The sequence below is a fragment of the Grammomys surdaster genome, unplaced genomic scaffold, assembly GCF_004785775.1.
Source record: "Grammomys surdaster isolate TR1022 unplaced genomic scaffold, NIH_TR_1.0 125603, whole genome shotgun sequence".
NCBI lineage: Eukaryota > Metazoa > Chordata > Mammalia > Rodentia > Muridae > Grammomys > Grammomys surdaster.
In genome coordinates, this window is record NW_021620446.1 from 794149 (window position 1) to 813566 (window position 19418).

At 47.7% G+C, this 19418-nt stretch overlaps 1 protein-coding gene across 1 annotated transcript in view; it reads right to left on the reverse strand.

Annotated features, from left to right (window-relative positions):
• Window positions 1-18254, reverse strand: part of Chid1 (chitinase domain containing 1) — a 39450-nt gene extending 21196 nt beyond the window's left edge. The window contains exons 1-8 of the mRNA XM_028786996.1: window positions 18155-18254; window positions 10393-10546; window positions 8288-8437; window positions 7703-7835; window positions 6249-6293; window positions 5346-5452; window positions 4157-4218; window positions 10-102 (exon numbers count right to left, since the gene is read on the reverse strand). Of these exons, the coding sequence (XP_028642829.1) occupies window positions 10-102; window positions 4157-4218; window positions 5346-5452; window positions 6249-6293; window positions 7703-7835; window positions 8288-8437; window positions 10393-10512 (710 nt within the window). The 5' untranslated portion in view covers window positions 10513-10546; window positions 18155-18254. The remainder of the gene's footprint in view (window positions 1-9; window positions 103-4156; window positions 4219-5345; window positions 5453-6248; window positions 6294-7702; window positions 7836-8287; window positions 8438-10392; window positions 10547-18154) is intronic.
• Between the last annotated feature and the right edge of the window lie 1164 nt (window positions 18255-19418).

Consider the following 19418-nt stretch of genomic DNA (forward strand, 5'->3'; position numbering starts at 1 on the left):
TACACTTACCCAGGAGTGACAGCAGGTGGGATGACCAGAGTGACCAGCAGCCTGGCCTGGTGCAGCGCCTCAGCCAAGTGAGTAAGCATGTGAATGAGGCCTCTGTAGGAAGCAAGAAGCAAGGTTAGCTCAGAGCACTGTGGGGCTCCCTGGCACCACTGCATCAAGAACATAAGAGATGGAGCCCCAGCCTTAGGCCCTGTTGCAGAATTACAAGTCCTTCACAGGGTTTTCTGCACCCCTCTTCAGTGTGAACCCATGAGGGAGCTGAGGGAAAGGAGGCTCTGTACCCGAGTTGAGTCTGCCTTTCCTTATACTTGGGGATCCCCAGAAAAGTGCTATTTTCAGGGTACTGAAGGGCCAAACATGGACCCAGAGAAATCCTAGTCACCTTCAGGCTATGGAATACCACAAAACATTTTGAGCAACATACCCGGGAGGGAAGGAAGATGGTGCAGAATACTTTGAGTAGATACTAAGAGAGCAGAGGGCAAAAGATGGAGAAACCAGACAAGGAGATGGAGGAGGCAGCTGGTATACCTCAACAACAAATGTCAGCTTCTCTCCCCACATAGCCTGGGAGCCCACTCCTTAACCCTCTAGTGGACTGCCCATGACATGTTCTATACCAGCTGATTCCCTGAAGGTGTGGCCATCTTAAAGGAGTTGCCCCAATGCAACTGCTATGAGGTCAGGTTTGTTATGCTATGCTCACTCAAGGATGTTCTACTACTGCTTTGTAAAGAAAGTCTTCCCTCCCTCTGTAGAGCTGGACCTTCAGGAACAGCTCCATCTGCAGACAGGTTGACAAGTCCTCCATTTGCACAGTCAAAGCTGAGTACCCGCCGGGCGGTGGTGGCGCATGCCTTTAATCCCAGCACTTGGGAGGCAGAGGCAGGCGGATTTCTGAGTTCGAGGCCAGCCTGGTCTACAGAGTGAGTTCCAGGACAGCCAGGGCTATACAGAGAAACCCTGTCTCGAAAAACCAAAAAAAAAAAAAAGCTGAGTACCCTACTGGCCCCAAGACTTGCCCCTAGTACATCTCTGCAGACAGTCTAGAGTCCTGTCAGTGGTCAACTATGGATAGCAATGGCTTCACTCTCTCTGATGTGACCCAAATTGAGCTATAACTTTTCAACCTGAGCATCAGTGATTCCAGTGTGACAACTCTAGTGACGAGGGCTAAAGGGCACTTAAGTCCCAGTTGTCTGACCTTCTTAGGTCTGGTGTACACTTTGCAGGTTGCAGGTGGCAGTACATCACTTATGCAGGTGAACCAGGAGAATGCTACTCATGTGTGAAGTAACAGAGGCCCAGGAAAGTGGAAAGCCAACTCCACCAAAGGAAGACCCTTCTGACTCCTGCAGGACAGCAGCAGGATGATCTTTTTCCAGGGCATATGCGACCTAAGGACTAAGAGGTGCCTAAGATCATTCCAGGGACTTTCAGAAGACAAGGACGAGCCTACTGCATCCCTCTCAAGGGCCCACACTACAGCCATTGTAGACATAAGGACTCTGTAAGAATACCCCAGTCAGAGTTCTAGTGGGACTGGCAGTAGACTTAGCCCATAAAAGACTTTGCCAACAGATCCTGCAGATGGCATATCTCTGAGCCTGTGACAGGTGGCCACTGCATGTGACCAAAAGCCACTGAGCCCAGCTTTAAGACTGGTACACCGGGATGAGACAGAGATGGGGGCAGAGAATACAGGTACTTGGTTAGTAATCTCTCTTCCACATTAGTGAGGGACCAGAATCTTCCAGAGACAAGGTTACCACAGAGCTGACATACCCAAAAAACTACTCTGTTTCAACAGCATCACTTCCCTGCCAATGCCGCCATCCTCATTTTGTAGAGGTTACTACTATAAGACCTGTGGTGTTTGCTGGGGTGAGCTCTGTAGATGGAATTTATTCTGAATAGGGCTGTCTAAAGGACTACAGGGATGGAAAGGACTGCTGTCCATAGCACTACATACGTTAGGGGCCCAAACTTACTTCATGGGGATCAAGGGGTTAGCACCTTCCCTGAAGAAGAGCCCTTGAAGGGTGGCCTAAGCAGACCAAGATACTAGGCAGGATCTGTTCTCATAGGACCCTAAAACTGGGTGGCCCTAAAGGCTGCCTACATAGCCTCTCCTGCCATACTAGCAGCTTCTGCCTAAGGACAGATAAAGGCAATCTAAAGAAAAGTCCCCAGAGATGAGTCACACAGTTCCTCAACACATCCGCTATCCTCTGGGAAATCTGGACAACAGCCTGTCTCCTGAGACCAAGAGTCATGGGCCTAACCATCACCTTGGACTCAGTGTCAAACATGTCACTTAGCTCTTCAAATCCAAGATAGATACTTATAATAATGAGAGGCAGGAAATGGCAACCAAAGCAGTACTCTCCTTAAATATTCCTATTGTGTCTTATGACAACCAGGTTCCTCCTGGGGCAGTGTCCAAAGGAATCATAAACTAGATTGATTTTGGGGCTCAGGGGCATGGCCACTATCTATGCCTCAGCTCCATTCCTGCTCTGCAAAGAGCTCTGCACTGTCCCCTGAGCACAAAGACTCATGGAGGCTGCTTCTACCTCCATGTCTCCTACTGCAGACTCTGAGATTCCCACCCTGGACCTCTCTATCTGATAGTGATGATCCACTGGGAGCCTAGACACAATGCAGCTGTGTCTCACTGCCTACTTAATGTGCTGAAACACAAATGAATTATAGCAAATCTCTGATTAATAGATCTGTAGTTTCCATAATTAAAAGAAAGGATGGCTGGCAGTGGAGTCAGCTTTAGTGGGGCCCTCTAACCAGCAAGGACACAAAGCTAGGTCTGAAGATGTGACATGGCTAACAGTCTGGGGCACCTAACTCTCAGGTCAGAGCTGTGGTCCTTTCAGGGGTACTGCAGGCAGAAGATACCCCACTAACTCCCCCCTGTGGTGGCCTCTGATTGGGGTCTTTCATCAAGGGTAAGTCCCAGGCACACCTGCACTAGGTCCACCCCCTGGGCTTTCAGAATGAACATCTCTTCATCAAATGACCTCCTCATTCCCACCCCTACAGTGCTTCATCTCACCAGAACCTCCTCTGCAGGCTACAAGAGATTCATGTGGGGATGCTGCCTCCAAGTGGACAGAGTTGAGACCTACACTCTTCTGCATATAGCAAAGTCTCTGAGAGTAGTAACAAAGGGGAAGGAGGAACCTCTGAGACAATAAAAGACAGAATGGCTCAGCCAGTTCTGAGCTGCAGCTTAAAAAGCACAAACAGAACTCCCTTATGCAAGAGAAGGAGGTGGAGCTGATTCCAGAGCCTCTACTGCCCAAACATCTGCTATGAACTGTGTAAACCTCTACTGAGGGTGTACCCAGACAGCACCAGTCCGACGCAGGGCAAAATGTTCTTGTGTCATCTTCTAAAGAGTAGAACTCCCAATTTGGCAGAGCTAAATAAGGTATCTATTTCAGGAGTCAAATAACTTGAGCTAAGGATCAAGGAGGGGCCATTCCTCAGTAAGGTAGCCAGCCTCAGTCTGTTGAAGCTGCTGGCACTTTGCACAATTCCCTCCTTCCTGGTCTCCGGCAAAGGGTAGTAGGATCCTATGAGCTTAAGATGTGTTGGCTGCTAGCTGGTACGGTGGCAGCAAGGAAACATAAAGGCCTTCTGTGGCCTCCTCCCAATAGACTGCTCCTATGTACTTGGACATTCCTTCCCCAGTAAACATTGTGACCAGCACACCCAGGTGTTGGCCACACTCAATTAGCCTCTTTTTAATGTCACAGGGAGTCTCTCCTTTGTGCTTTGTGAGGAAATCTCTACTTGGGTCCAACCTGAACATCTATAGCATAGACTTGGCTGCCCTTTTCTCATTCAGTCCTCCTGGGTGAGGATCCCCCATTTCCTTTAGCCATCCTAGAAGGGCCTCCAGACTAGCACAGTGATGTGATCAGGACAAGCTGCCTGTCCCCTGGCTATTCATGACTTCTCTGGGTAGGCTTCCACCTTTTATAGGGACCCATCCCCAACCCAGAGCCCAGAGGCTGGAGAAGGAAGGCCTTTCCAGGCAGATTCTCTCTCCCTTGGTTCTTCCTCTGGCTTCTCCAAACATAGGGGCCAGAAAGAGAACTAAGCAGCTGCCCACATCCCCACTCACACATGTTTCTGGCTCAGCAACTGGCTCCAGACCTCCACCACAAAACCGTCAAAATGCTGGTTCTGAAAGAAATGGGCAGGTAAGGAGAAATGGGAATCCAGGAGGATTGGGTAAAACAGAAGAGATGCCACTGGCTCAGACCACATGGCAAAGTAGCCCAGTGACTTATGAGGCAAGCCCCAAGTCTGCAGTACTCATCCACTAGCTTCTCTGAAGCAGGCAGCACGGGGAGGGGAGTATGCCATAGCAGCCAGAAGGGCAGATGTGCTCAGTTGCCCACATTCCTTCATCCTGCAGTAGTGCAGGCATCCTGATGGCCAGCAGGGATGGTCTCACCTCTGGAAGTTATGGAGTTTTAGCCAAAGTTGGCTAAAACTGAAGTTCTGGCCCCAGAGATAGAAACTTTCCCACTTCTGGAACTCCCAAAGCTACCAGCAAGAGGTGGTACAGTCTGAGTGTGGTTTATGCTATCCACCCTGGAAGACATGGGTTGCATAAGAAGATACCCAAGAAAAAAGTCAAGCAAGAGAAGCCAGGTCATACTACCTATAATTTCAGATTTAGGAGGTACAATCTGGTGAGTCAGAAGTTCAAGTCTAGCCTAAGCTACATAGTAAATTCAAAAGTCAGTCTGGGCTTTGTGAGATCCTGTCCCAAAAAATTTAAATAAAAAAGGCCATTGAGATAGCTTAGGAGGTAAGGGAGCTTTCTGCCAAGCCTGAAAAGCTGAGTTGATTCCTGGAATTCACATGGTAGGAAAGAGTAACTCCAGCAAGCTGTCCTCTGCCCTCTACACATGTGTTGCGTCATTTCTCCTCTACATACATGCACACAAAAATACTGTTAAAGAAAAAAGAAGAGGAGCCAGGCAGTGGTGGTGCACACCTTTAGTCCTAGCACTCTGGGGGCAGAGGCAGGTGGATCTCTATGAGTTTGAAGCCTTCCTGGTCTACAAAGTGAGTTCTAGGACAGCCAAGGCTAAATAGAGAAACCTGTCTTGAAAAATACACAAACAAATGAAGGCTCTAGGTGGAGGCCTTTGGGAGCCTCAGTCAGAGAGGGAAGCAAAGTAAGACGAGGAGGAACGTTGGGAACAGACTGTACGGTCTGTTTGGGGAAGAGGGGTCTGGTGGGCTGTGCTCCAAGCTTTGTCTGAGCCCTGAGGACCTGAGGAGCACACAGGTCTCACCTTTGCCACCTGTACCACGGTCTTGCTGAGCTCTTCTATCTCATCCTCACTGTCAAAGACATTGCGGAAATCATCATAAGTCCATTCTTCAAACAGAAGCCGAGGCACTGGTGGCAGGAGAGAACACACAGAAAGATCATGGCTAAGAAACACTCTGATACTTGCTGTCTGCAAAAGTGTTCCCTTGACTCCCAGAGCAGTCAGACCAGTGACAAGCAGGGAAGCCACCAAGGCAATCGTGGATCTATCCAGTGCAGACATCCAATACCCACACAGCCTGGCAGGAGGAAAGAATAAGAAGACACTAACCTGTCAAATATCCTTAGGGCCCAGCTTTTGGGAAACTGTCTGGGCTAGACCCCCAGTTCATCTGGGTCTTTGCTGCTACTACCTTGTCTATCTCAATCTGACTGATGGCTCCTACTCCTGTACCATGATAGGTCCTCTCTTGTCATTGCTTCTGAGCCTCCAGCAGCTTCCCCTAACCCTGAGCTCCATAGGTTTCTTCTGCTGCTCTCAGGTTCCTGCTGCTCTTTGGGAAAAATTTCCTTCCCATACCAGCTATGAGCCTCAGAGACACAGGCAGGGTAGGGGTAACATCACCCTCAGGTCCAGCCTAGGGTCTGGCACCAGGAAACTCAGTAACGCTCGCTAGACAGGAAGAAAGAAGGAAAAGGGAGCAGTATGCAGGAAAACCACCAGCCAAGGAAAGAAATATTGGTGGCCAAGCTCAGTTGACCACTCAGACCATTCAGGGGGGAGATATACTCTCAAGTAGCACAGCCTAGATCGGAAGGAACATGCAAGGACCTGAGGTACCTGTCTACCCACAGGGAAGTTGTGCTATCTACACAGTATGGCTGAGGCTGCTTTCCTGACCATGCTCAGGCCTGCTGGACTCACCTATGCGCACGCCTTTGGCATGCTTCTTGACAGCTCGCATCCACCCTGTTAGAGATGAGAGGGACAGTCAGTAGAGGGCATATGTCCAGTCCAAAGATTCAGACCATTCCTCACTCCTCTCCTAGCCAGGGCGACCTCCTATCCTCCCCCTCTACTCTATTCTTTTTGTTTTGTTTTGTTTTTTTGTTTTTTTGAGACAGGGTTTCTCTGTGTAGCCCTGGCTATAGAACTCACTCTGGAACTCACTCTGTAGACCAGGCTGTTCTCGAACTCAGAAATCCACCTGCCTCTGCCTTCCAAGTGCTGGGATTAAAGGCGTGTGTCACCACTGCCCGGCTGCTCTACTCTATTCCACTCCATCTTCATGCCCTGGTCCCTTCTCCCATCAGCTTTCCCAGATCTTCACGTCACAGCGTCGGGAAAAAAACACTCCTGGTCTCAGAACTCTAAACCCAGCCAACCCTGTTAATTCTGTTAGAGGCCAAATATGGTTCAGCTGTGTAGATTATCTAGGCCTCTTCCAACAGTGTGTGTCATCAGTGAAGTGCCCTGATCCAGCCTATCTTCTTCTTTGGACACCAAATGCCGAGCACTAAGGAAGAGAGAAAAGGGGAGGCAACCCTTCACTGCCCAGCTGTACAAGTCACTCAGAGCCTGCCTTCCTTACACTCACATGCAGGCCTGACATTAAAGAGAAGGAACATTGAACAGCTCCTGGCACTAGAGTCAGAAAGGTAAGGAGAAGGCACAAATTCTCAGTGCTCTTTAATCTGTCATCTCCTGGACAGTATCTCACCCCCTGTAGCTGACCAGCCTTGCAGACCTCACCATGGTAACCGCCCCAGGGACTGTCTTTACCTGGCAGGCCATTCCTCATACTCTGTACACCTGGCTCCACTCTGAGCCCAGCTGTGTGGTGGGAGACAGCAAACTATATGTCTATCACATTCACACTCAGTTACATACCTAGTCACACTTGGTATCTCTCATGGTCATGGTCCTACAATCATATCTAGAGTCACATACAGACAGGCCTTGAACTTGTAATTCTACTGCTTCAGCCTCCTGAGTAGCAGAGATTACAGGCCTATAGTAACAGAGTCGCAATTGATATATTTATATACATTCACATTGATACTCATTAGTCATAATCTATAACCTAGGCAGGTGTGGTGCCACATACCTCTAATCCCAGCACTTGAGAGGCAGAGCAGATGGATCTCAGTGAGTTTAAAGCCAGCCTGGAGTTTCAAGGCAGCCAGAACTACGTAGTCAGACTCTGTCTCAACAAAACAAGGTACATATACAAAGTCACATACTTTCAGACAGACAGACAGACAGACAGGCAGACACACACACACACACTACACTACACTTTTATACATACACAGACACATTCACGCTATCATATTCAGCCCTCAGGGCAAGTATAGATAAAAAGGAAGTGGAAAAACCTTGGTCCACATCATGGAGGCCTGTGATTTCAAACATCTCACGACCACGTCTCTTCAGCTGCAACCAGACTGGTGAGATCTGTGTGAACTTGCTCCCAAAGACCTTGGCAACATCATAGCCATGGCTGTTCCACTGGCAGAGGAAGGAGAGGGCAGACAGAGAACAAGTAAATACATACCTGCGTTGCTGTGATGCTGTCACTTGATGCTTTGGACATGCCCAGGACAGGCATCAGTATCACAGTGCTGGACTTCAGCTGCCACCAGTCCCCTGCCTGGGCTTCCCTCTTCCACTCTGCAAAATTACTGGGACTGCAGCCCACTGCCTGGGATCTGGGCTGATGTCCCTTCGCCAGGGCTCTACAAGCCCCCACCATGAACCAGAGAGCACTAGAGCCCTCCTCTATACCAGGAAGCATTGATGGAGGTCACCTGAAGACATAAGGAGCAAGCCCAAGAAAACCCTTCCCTCTGACATCTTCATGCTAGCATCTCTGCTACAGTTTCATAGTAGCAGCAGCCATGGAGAGCAGAACACTAGCCACAAGGACAGCCCTGTTCTTCACCACAAAACTCTTGACTTACTGGAGTGACGTAGCCTAGGACTTCTCCAGCAAAGCTTCTCTCCCGAGCCCTTGCTGAGCAGTAGCTACGATGTTCAAGAACCACATCCTCAGCTTTTATGTCCGTCACCACCAGACCCCGATCTTGGACAGGTTTATCTGAAAACTGAGTCTGAAACAAAAGGGAGAGGAACAAACTGTCTGACCTCTCTTCTCAGCACAGAATGTGGCATTCAAAGCAACAGTGACAGCAGCAAGTCTGTTCCATTCAGCCATAGACTGTGCCTCTGGATTAACATAGCACTGCTGATCTGTCCTTGTGGGTAGAGGTAAGGATTAAGGACTTATTTCAGAAGGGTTCTTCTAGCACTTAGTAAGCACAGTAGAATTTTCAGAGGCTATTCATCCCTTAATTTGGACTGGAGATCTGGCAAAAGTAGCTCCTTCTACATATGAAATCTGATATTTAGCACTCACACCACTAGATACTCATCAGGGTATACCAGGTCCTACACTAAGGACATGTCAGGCACATGCTACCCCACTGGCCATGCCCTGAGTCTCCCATCCAGGAAGCTAGTATGTCTGCTCTCCCTGACCTCTGCTCCTATATGTCCTCCATCAGGTTCTCACCTCGCCAGTTCAGTCCACCCTTTGGGGGCCCAGCCCAGCCTTTCCTAATAGCATTAGCTTCCCCAATCTTTCTGCGAGAGACACTGTCTTAAGGTTTCTATTGCAGTGACGAAACACCAGGACCAAAAGCAACTTGGGGAGGAAAGGGTTTATTTGGCTTACACTTCCAAATCACTGTTCATCACCTTTCATCACTGAAGGAAGTCAGATTAGGAACTCAAGCAGGGCAGGAATCTGGAGGCAGGAGCTGATGCAGGGGCTATGGAGGGGTGCTGCTTACTGGCTTTCTCATCAGGGCTTGCTCAGCCTACTTGCTTGTTCTTTCTTTCTTTCTTTCTTTCTTTCTTTCTTTCTTTCTTTCTTTCTTCCTTTCTTTCTCTCTCTCTCTCTCTCTCTTTGTTTCTTTCTTTTTTCTCTTTCTTTCTTCCTTCCTTCCTTTCTTTCCCTTTCCTTCCTCTCTTCCTTCCTTCCTTTCCTTCCTTCCTTCCTTTCTTTCTTTCCCTTTCCTTCCTCCCTTCCTTCCTTCCATCATTTATTTATACGTATATGAATACATTGTAGCTGTTTTCAGACACACCAGAAAAGGGCATTGTATCTCATTACAGATGGTTGTGAGCCACCATGTGGTTGCTGGGAATTGAATCCAGGACTCCTGGAAGAGCAGTTGGTGCTCTTAACCTTCTCTAGCCTTCAGTCTGCTTTCTTATAGAATCTAGGACCACCAGCCCAGGGATGGCACCACCCACAATGGGCTGGCCCCCATGAGTCGATAATTTAAAAAATGCTCTATAGGCTTGCTTACAACCCATTGTATGGAGGCTTTTCCCCCCTGGTGTTTCAAGACAAAGTTCTCTGTGTCATTTTGACTATCCTGGAACTCACTCTGTAGATCAGGCTGACCTCAAACTCATAAAGATCCTTCTACCTCTTCCTCCCACGTGCTGGCATTAAAGGTGTGTACCACCACCATCCCGGTGTGGAGGCATTTTCTTAATTGAGACTTTTGCTTGTGTCAAATTGACATAAAACCATCCAGCACAAATAGAGAGGCCCACTGTATGGGTTCTCTGCTCCAAGGTACAGAGCATCTATTAGTCCAGGCCTGGGTCACAGGTATGGTCCTGTGTCAGCAGCCTGGACAGTAGCATGTGGACTGTTGGGCCTAATGAATAAATTGGATGGGAACTCAACCTTGGGTTTGAAATCCCAACTTGGGCTGTAAAGATGAGAGAATTCAACAACCATGAGATAGGGAAGGCAGATAGAAGATGGAAATTGTCACAGGACAGAGTCTGAGCACGGAAGGTAATGGCTGTAAATCCACATCTTAGCAAGATCCATCCCTAGAGCCACCCAGGCTGCCTGTTGGGACACCACTAGCTTCTCAAAAAGCTGTGTAAGGAGCCAAGACCCTCCTATGTTCTGATTCACAAAGATCCTAGCCAGAAAGGACAGGTTAGGTTCCAGCCACTGTGGTCACCTCAAGTTTCCTACCTTTTCCAGCAGCGTCTTTGAGGCAGCTTTTTTGGCATCTGACTTTGACAGGGTGGTATGAACAGAGCCACAGACCAAAGCAAGCCAGAGGACATGAAGAAGTGGCCACATGTTGGGCATGTCACAGCAGGAACCAACCTCTGAGTCTAGAGGGCTACAGAAAGAAAGAAGTACATGAAGGCAGATGATTAGCACAGAGATGTGGCATGAACTAGACAAGTATATTTATGCTAATAGGGCTTGAGTCCTTAGGGCCCTTAGGTCAGTCCTGGTTACTGAAGTCAAATCTCTATAACTTCTAGGCTTCTCTGCCCAGATCACCAGGTCCCCTCAGACAACCACAAGCTGTCCAAAGATATCCTTCCGACCACAAACAGCCAGCTATCCAGGAAAATTGGCTCCCACATTCCCCTCAAAACAAAAGAAACCTCAGCAACAATGGGGTTGAAGTGTAAAATAATGAAGCCACAGAAGGTACTCGAACATACAATGGGCAACTACTCATGTAATCCCAGGGTAGAGAAGCCTTTTTCAAGTATCTCAATAAGGAGAGAGAATACAAAACAGAGTATTATCAAAGTTTAATATTTAAAAATGTTTAACTTTTTGAGGCTGGAGAGTTAGCTCAGAGGTTAAAAGAATTGCCTTCTCTTCTAGAGGACCCAGGTTTAATTCCTAGCACCCACACAGCAGCTCATAACTGTAATGCCAGTTCCAAGAGATCAGACACCCTCACACAGACATACATGCAGTCAAAACACCAATGTACATGAAATAAAAATAAATCAAAATTTAAAAATGTGTAACTTTCATAGCTGGGCACTGTGTTAAGTGCTTATAATCTTAGGTACTGGAGAGACTTAAAAAAAAAAACTTGCCAAAAAAAAAAAAAAAAAAAAAAAAACAATCCAAAAACTTGCTTGATCCCAAGGAGGAGCTTATAGCTTGCTGGGCCAACCATAGCAAGACCATGTCTCAAAATTTTTAAATATTTAAAATAAAACTTTTATTTAGGAAATAAAAAGCAAATTTAAAGACAAATTAGTCAGAAAAACTTAACTTGGGACGCATTTGACAAATTCCTACCCACAACTATCCATAATATTCAAAGAAATACTACAAATAAAAAAGCCAGGTGTAGTGGCACATGTCTGTAACACAGAACTTGATGCGGTTAGCGGCAAGAGGATGAGCAGTCCCAAGGCCAGGTATGGAAGCCAGCTTGCCACATGAAACTCTGTCTCAAAAATAAATAAGCAAACAAATAAACAAAGACATCGTAGGAAACAAGATCCCACTATAAAAACCAGAACAGGTTTCTTTTGTTTGTTTGTTTGTTGTTTTGCTTTTCGAGACAGGGTTTCTCTGTGTAGCTCTGGCTGTCCTAGAACTCACTCTGTAGACCAGGCTGGCCTCGAACTCAGAAATCCACCTCCCTCTGGCTCCTAAGTGCGGGGACTAAAGGCATGCGCCACCACTGCATGGCAAGAATGGGTTTCAAATACTGAGATACTTAAGAGACCCCGAAATGAAAGAAGCAAACATAAATGAGACAGTAAGATGTTGTCTCCACTTAGTATGCAAAGGGTTAAAAAGAATGTTTCCAGGGAAAACAACTAACTCTTGGGCTAAGTGGGAATTCCAGCTCAGAAAGGCTTTTATGAATGACAATGTGGCCATAAATATTACAATGTCCACCATACACTTCCTTCCTTTTACAAGTTCCACTTCAAGGACGTCCCACACACAGGAACCAAGCTTAGAGACTGGGTACTTCCGATACGGGAACATAGACAAGCATGGAGGCGCCTATGATTGTGACCAATACAAAAACACCATAGAACTGCATTTTCCGCAGAACAGTTGGTTTTCGGTTTTTTTTTTTTTTTTTTGGTTTTTCGAGACAGGGTTTCTCTGTATAGCCCTGGCTGTCCTGGAGCTCACTCTGTAGACCAGGCTAGCCTTGAACTCTTGAACTCAGAAATCTGCCTGCCTCTGCCTCCCAAGTGCTGGGATTAAAGGCGTGCGCCACCACCACCTGGCAACAGTTGGCTTTCATTTGTTTGAGACAAGATTGTGCTAGGAACATCTCAGCTGGCCTCCAACTCAAGATCCTCCTGCTGCAGCTTCCTAAGCCTAACAGTCTTGTTTTTAGTGCATATACTCACATAGAAAAGTATGTAAGGAGCAAAACCAGAAAGGGAACTACTGGTCATTTCTTTACTTCTATTTTCTGCATTGAATTTTCATTAGTTGCATAATTCACTTTTAGATCTTCGGAAACCCTGGATGACATGGCTCAGCTGGGCTGTCATTCTCTCAGTGGGACTTCAAGATAAGTTGTACAGAAGTGTATCCATCTAGTCTCATGTCCCTGGTAACACAGAGTCTACTAGATCAAATGAAGGGGCTACAAAAGTCCAGGAGCATTCTGTGGAGGCTGACCCAGCCCACTGCCCAATAGGTGAGCAATAAAGCCTTCCCCTGTGGTCAAGAGCACCTAGGGATGCGAGAACCCAGGCTGAAAGCCTCCAGAAAGCCCAGCCAGGCAGAGTATGAGCCATTAGCAGTAGCTTAGAGGCAGGTCCACCCTGATGCCCTCCTGCCTGTTCCCATGACCTCCTGGCTGATTGCTTGTTTCCCTCCTGCTTCCTTTTGCTGTCACTTCCCTTTGCTGCCACTGCTCCTGGTGTGACCTGAGGAAAGCTGGGATTGTGACAGTAAGCCTCCAAGCTTTGGCACTACAGAACACTAACACACATGTATGAAGCTATGGCTAACATGTGACCTTTGAGAAAGACAAACCAGGAAGATTCCACAAGAACATAGATAGATCTGAGGCTCTGAGGACTTAGGAAAACTAGAGTACATAAAATAATGCTGGATGGTTGAAGCCTCCAACAAAGGAGGAGTTCTAAAAGCTAAAAGGATTGTTCTAAAAGCTAGCTGTTAGATCCATGACTCTCTCACCCTAGTCTCCCATCACAACAGCTTCTCTCCTACAACAAAATGAGAATTAAGAAGAGATAACCTCCTGTATCTCACTTTACCCAAGCTCACCACCTTGTCCTCACAATTGTCAAGCTTAGACTCTGTGGCCCATATTCCCAGGGAATGGGAAATCCTAACCACAGTATGAGGTTGAGAACCAGTGGCCCAGAAAAATCCAGCTTGCCTGGTCAGTGGGACTATGACTACCCTAGTTCACAGGGATGTTGTTAGCATCCTACATAAGTTCCTACATAAGCAAGGCTTCTGTCCCTTGGGTGAAAAAACTGGGTCACAGAAGGAAAGAAGTAAGAAACTTGATGTAAGTAGTCCAGGATGGAGACTATGTCCAGGTGCTTGAGTCTTTACTAATTTATCTTCTGCCTAGACTTGGAGCTGGTCATTGTTCACATAGTCTAAAGCCCCTCTGCCAAACACCTTCTTATCCCCTGACCTGTGACTATACCTATAGGAACAAAGAGTGAAAGAACCGAACCCCAGTGTGGTGGCCCAGGCATATAATCCTACATGGGACTTGAAGTACAAGAATATAAAGTTTAAAGTCTGTTTGTGCTACAGAGTTCTAAGCCAGCTTGGGCTACTTATCAAGACCCTTTCTCAAAATAAAAGGGGTGAGGGAGAGGGCTGGGAATGTAGTTCAGTAATCTAGCACTTTTCTAGAATGCATGAGGCCCTGGGTATCACCCCAAACACCTACTCACCAAAGAGAGGTGGGATGTGCTGGAGAGATGGCTCAGCAACTAATAGTACATACTGCCCTTGTAGAAGACCAGAGATAGGTTGCCAGCACACGTCAGGTACTCACAACCACCTACAACTCCAGTTCCAGGGGATCCGAAACCCCATTCTTATTTCTATAAATACCTGCACTTAGATGCTCATACAGAGACACAAACATGTACGTGTGCTTTAAAAAATAAACCTTTTTTTAAAAGGTGGGGTTTTAGCTGGGCATGGTAGCATAAATCTTTAATCTCAGTTTTCGGGAGGCAGAGGCTGGAGCATCTCTATGAGTTAAAGGCCAAGGCTATAAAGCAAGTTCCAGGACAGCCAAGGTAATTCATAGAGAAACCCTGTCTCAAAACAAAACAAAACAAAACAAAAAACAAGCCTGCAGTGGTAGCACACGCCTTTAATCCCAGCACTTGGGAGGCAGAGGCAGGTGGATTTCTGAGTTCGAGGCCAGCCTGATCTACAGAGTGAGTTCCCGGACAGCCAGGGCTACACAGAAAAACCCTGTCTCAAAAAAAAAAAAAAAAAAACACAAAAACACCTCAACAAAACAAAAAACCCAGAAACGACAACAAACTCAAAAACCATAAAAAGGTGGGGGCCTCTCTGGACACATGGGAGGAAGATAGGTCCATTGGGTTGTGTCTGGAAGCAGAGCAGAACCAAAATCAAGACAATGCTACCACTATGTTCCTAGCTGCTCATAAATGTGAATCTCTAAGGCTGGGTGGTGGCGGCAGCGTACACTCTTAATCCTAGCACTCGGGAGTGGAGACAGGTAGAACTCCATGAGTTTGAGGCCAGCCTGGTCTTCATATCAAGTTCCAAGACAGTTGAGGCTACACAAAGAAACCTTGTCTAAAAGAAGGGATGGGGGTGACCCAACTTTCTAGACTACTAGGGTGTGCATGGGTGAGGCATGTGTTATGATATGAAGGGTGTCCACACTACTACACCTTCCATGGTTCCCCCTGCTCACTGCTCTGACAACCATCAGGGCACATTCTCCAACATGTTATTCACATAGCAGATTTCTAGGGTCTCATAGCATTTACACCAAAACGTGTTTTGTCTCTAAGCATTAATGACTGTCCTTTGGGCAAAACACCCTGTACACAGGGTGGAACGTTATAAATTTGGCCTACTTGAGTCTTGGCTCCAGCTTTATACCAAGCTTACAATGGAGAACATGCTATACTTCTTATAACTCTGGGGCTACAAATTCCCCCACTGGAAGGATTAGTGAGGATGTCTTAGTAAGGATGACAAAGTCATAGCAGAAGCTTCTGAATGTTTCTCAGACTCTAAGCAAGAAATGTCAGGTGCTTTTTATAAAGAAATGCATTTATGTGTACAAACTGTGTGTACATACCTGCTGTGCATGTGCAAAATTAAAGAAGCTAATCAGAGTTTATTTTGTGATGCACTGTCCACTTCAGTTCTCTCTTAAGAACTAACTTTAGGGGGCTGGAGAGATGGGTCATTGGTTAAGAGCACTGGCTACTTTCCCAGAGGACCTGGGTTCAATTCCCAGCACTTACATGGCAGCTCACCACCCTCTTCTGGCCTCTCTGAGCACATATATACATGCAGGCAAAACCCGCATACACATAAAAATAAAGTTGGTGAAAATATTAAATGGGGAAGAGGGACACTGGAGAGATAACTCAGTGATTAAGAACACTGGCTATGCCGGGCGGTGGTGGCGCACGCCTTTAATCCCAGCACTTGGGAGGCAGAGGCAGGCGGATTTCTGAGTTCAAGGCTAGCCTGGTTTACAGAGTAAGTTCCAGGACAGCCAGGGCTACACAGAGAAACCCTGTCTCAAAAAACAAAAAACAAAACAAAACAACAAAAAAACACTGGCCATTCTTCCAGAGGACTGGAGTTCAAGGTCATATATGTGTGTAACATACTGTCTGCAACTCCAGTTCCAGGAGATGACACCCTCACATAGACATACATTCCAGCAAAACACCAGTGAATATAAAATAAAAACAATTTTTTAAAAATTAAAAGAACAAGTTTTAGACAGGGCATAGTGGGTCACATTTGTGATCTCAGCACTAGGAAGGTGGAAGCAGAAAGATTACGAGTTCAAGGTCATTTCTATGCAATGTATGTACATTTCTAGCTATGTAGTTGGGTTCAAGGCCACCATGGGCTATTGGAGACCCTATCTCAAAACAACAATAACAACAGAGAGATGGCCTTGGCCCTCAGGCTGAGCTCCTGCTCTGGTATTGTGGGTTTGAGGATGCCGATCGATGTGCCCCCAAGTACCTTTTACTATCACTGCCTATTATTGGGTTTGTAGGACCAGGGAATTAAACCCACAGCTCCCCATATACTAAGAAAACATGGGGCCACACTTTCAGCCCTCTCAATGGATTCACTGCTCTTATAGGAAGTATGATGGTCATCCTACATTTTCATTTCTGAGAACCAATTTTGGAGTGAACTGTTCACATGAGGAGGTGGGTGAGTGTATGGTTGGAAATGAAGGTGACGTAAGAACCAGGATGATCACAACCCCAGGTGACATTTATTGACCGTATGTTGCATGCCAAACCTGGTGAACTACCCACAAGCTCTCTCCACAGCCCAGGACTCAGGCAGGCATCAATGTTATTCCCATTCACAGATGAGGAGACCAACAAGGGGGCAGGCCACCAGGCTGTGGGCACGTGGCTACTATCCCATCCCACTGTACAATGCAATGCAAACAGGACTGCATTGCAAGGCTCAAGGAGGCTCAAGTTCCAGTCCTGTCACCAGCACACTGTCTCTGGGCCTCCCTGGGCTCCAGTCTAGAGACCTGTGGGAAGTCCTTTGGAAATTTTCTATCACAGGGTGTTCAAGATTTGAGGCTGCGCTGAGGGTAAGGCCTAGCCTCATAAACCCAGCAAACTTGAAGGAACCCACACAACTTGTTGTATACCCTTCTACCTCAGGCTGGGCCCGCCAGCTACCATTCTGCCACATAGAGCTCATTCTCTACACCCAACAGCCACTCTGGCCTCGCTAACTCATTTGCACACTCATGTCACCTTCCATTTGTGGCTCCACAAGTTATGCACACTACCTCACACACTGAAATCCCTGACTTCGTTATCTTACACCCTGGTTCTTGCCTATACTCCTTTACACATCCCTCATTCATGCTTGTCCATATCCAGCTACACTGGCACATACACGGAACACATTCATTATTGTTCACACATGCTTCCACCTGCTTCTTTTGCCCCACCCCAACCTCTTTTTTGGAGACAGGGTCTTGCTATGTAGCCCTGGCTGTCCTGAAACTCACTTTATAGACCAGGGTGGCCTCGAACTCAGATAGATCCATCTGCCAGCCTTTACCTCCCAAGTGCAAGCCATCGCTACTGGCTCTCTTGATTTTATGCAATGGTTTGTGCTCTCTCAGATTCTTGTGTTACTGTCTGCTCTGAAGCTCCCTTACATTGACACACTTGCGCTCACACTCCTATTAAAGAACAATGTCACACTCTCTTCCATGCCTGCTCTCAGCCTAACTCTCACTTTCTCACCTCTGCTCACCCTCATCCCCGCTCGCTTTCTCACCCGTAGTAAATTCACTGTTCTCACACCTACTCTCACCCATTCTGGCCCTCACACTCCCTCTCACCCTCACACCCGCTCGCTCTCTCACATACGCCCTTACTCACACCACACACTTGCTTTCTCACATCTACTCATTCTCACACCGGCTCACCCTCACCTCTGCTCATTCTACACGAGCTCCCACTCACCCTCACATCTGTTTATTCTCACACTAGCTTATTCTCACACTGACACAACCGTTCTCCCCCTCAAGCCCTCTCATTCTCACATACTTCCTCACCCTCACATTCAAAGCTCCCACATTCGCTCTCATCCGCGCGCTCTCCTTCCCGCTCACACTCTGCCCGTTCTGTCCGGGGAGACCCTCGCTGCCCGACGTTCCCGCATCATGACGCGGAAGATGAAGCAGTCCCACTGCCGCCGCTGCCGGGCTCACCTTCATGTCAGGAGACCGGCCAGACCCATCAACCACGGCCGGAAGACGATTCAGAGAGCCGGAAGTCCCGCCCACAGGCCACCACACGCTCCCGCTGCGCCACGCCAGCTTCCTAAAGGCCTTGCGCACGGCATGCTGGGAAGGGGCGGAACCCAGATGGTTGGAGGGCGGGGTTAGAGGCAGAGCCTCTTAGCTGCAGGCAAGGTGGAGAAGGGTGGAGAGTCAGTGGTTCGGGACCGTTCAGTTGGATAAGGACCCAGCCGCGTGTGCCGAGCGTGTACTGCGTGGTCGTGGGTGCTGTTTCCGCTCCTTCAGCCAGTCCCTTGATTGCCAAGGGCCTGGCGTACAGCAGAATCGTGGAGTCAGATCCCGAGATCCTCGCAGAGAACCTGGTGTTTAGCATCGCCTGCTCGGGGTTGATGGCTAGCTGCCTTACCACCCGTGCTGAAGTCTACATTACGTCCACATATGCGACCACCAAGGCCTTCAGGATCTTGAAAACCCATCCCTCTCAAGTATGGGTGGCGCGGATCTCTGTGCGCGTAGTCAGTTCTGTCGTCTCCCAGATGTGTCAGGACAGACTGTGTCCCAAGCCTTTGAACCTCTCTCCACTTTATCCCCGTTGCCACATTTCTGTCTCCATCCATAGGTCTGCAGTGCCCACAACACTGTCTCCAGTAGGGACACTGCTCCAGGCAATACAATGTCCTTCTCCAGATGGCCTTCCACAGCGAGCATTCTACCTGTCCAAATCCCAGAGCTGTCTCTGTCCTCATTTTGGTCTTGCAAATTGTAAGAGCTAGAACCCACAGAGGCAGACAACACTCTCCCCACACCCATCTCAGCTTTAGCAAGAGGAGCCCAGACACTTCTTCGAGTGGGTTGAAAGCACACGTGACCAGCATTTTTATTTTTCATCAAGCTGACTAGTCCCCACCCCCATCCTTTGCTGTTCCCAGCAGTTTCCTGCAGAAACCACATTTGGCCTGTCCACACCCAGTGAAACCCTCTGGCCCACTCCGCTAGGGTCTGTTCCAGGATTCGCAGTGCGGCTGTTTCCCCATTCCTGCTGCTGCAGAGGTTTCTCACTGAGCTGAGCTTTGTGTTCTTCCTTTCTAATCATGTTTCCTCCTTTCTCTTCCCCATATTTTCTGCCAGCTGTCCCCCAAGTCTTTCTTCAGGGGTGGGGCTGGGTGTGTATGCTGAGGCATGTTGTGCATCACCATCTGCTTTCCTGGCATCCAGCTCAGCACCCTACTGTGAA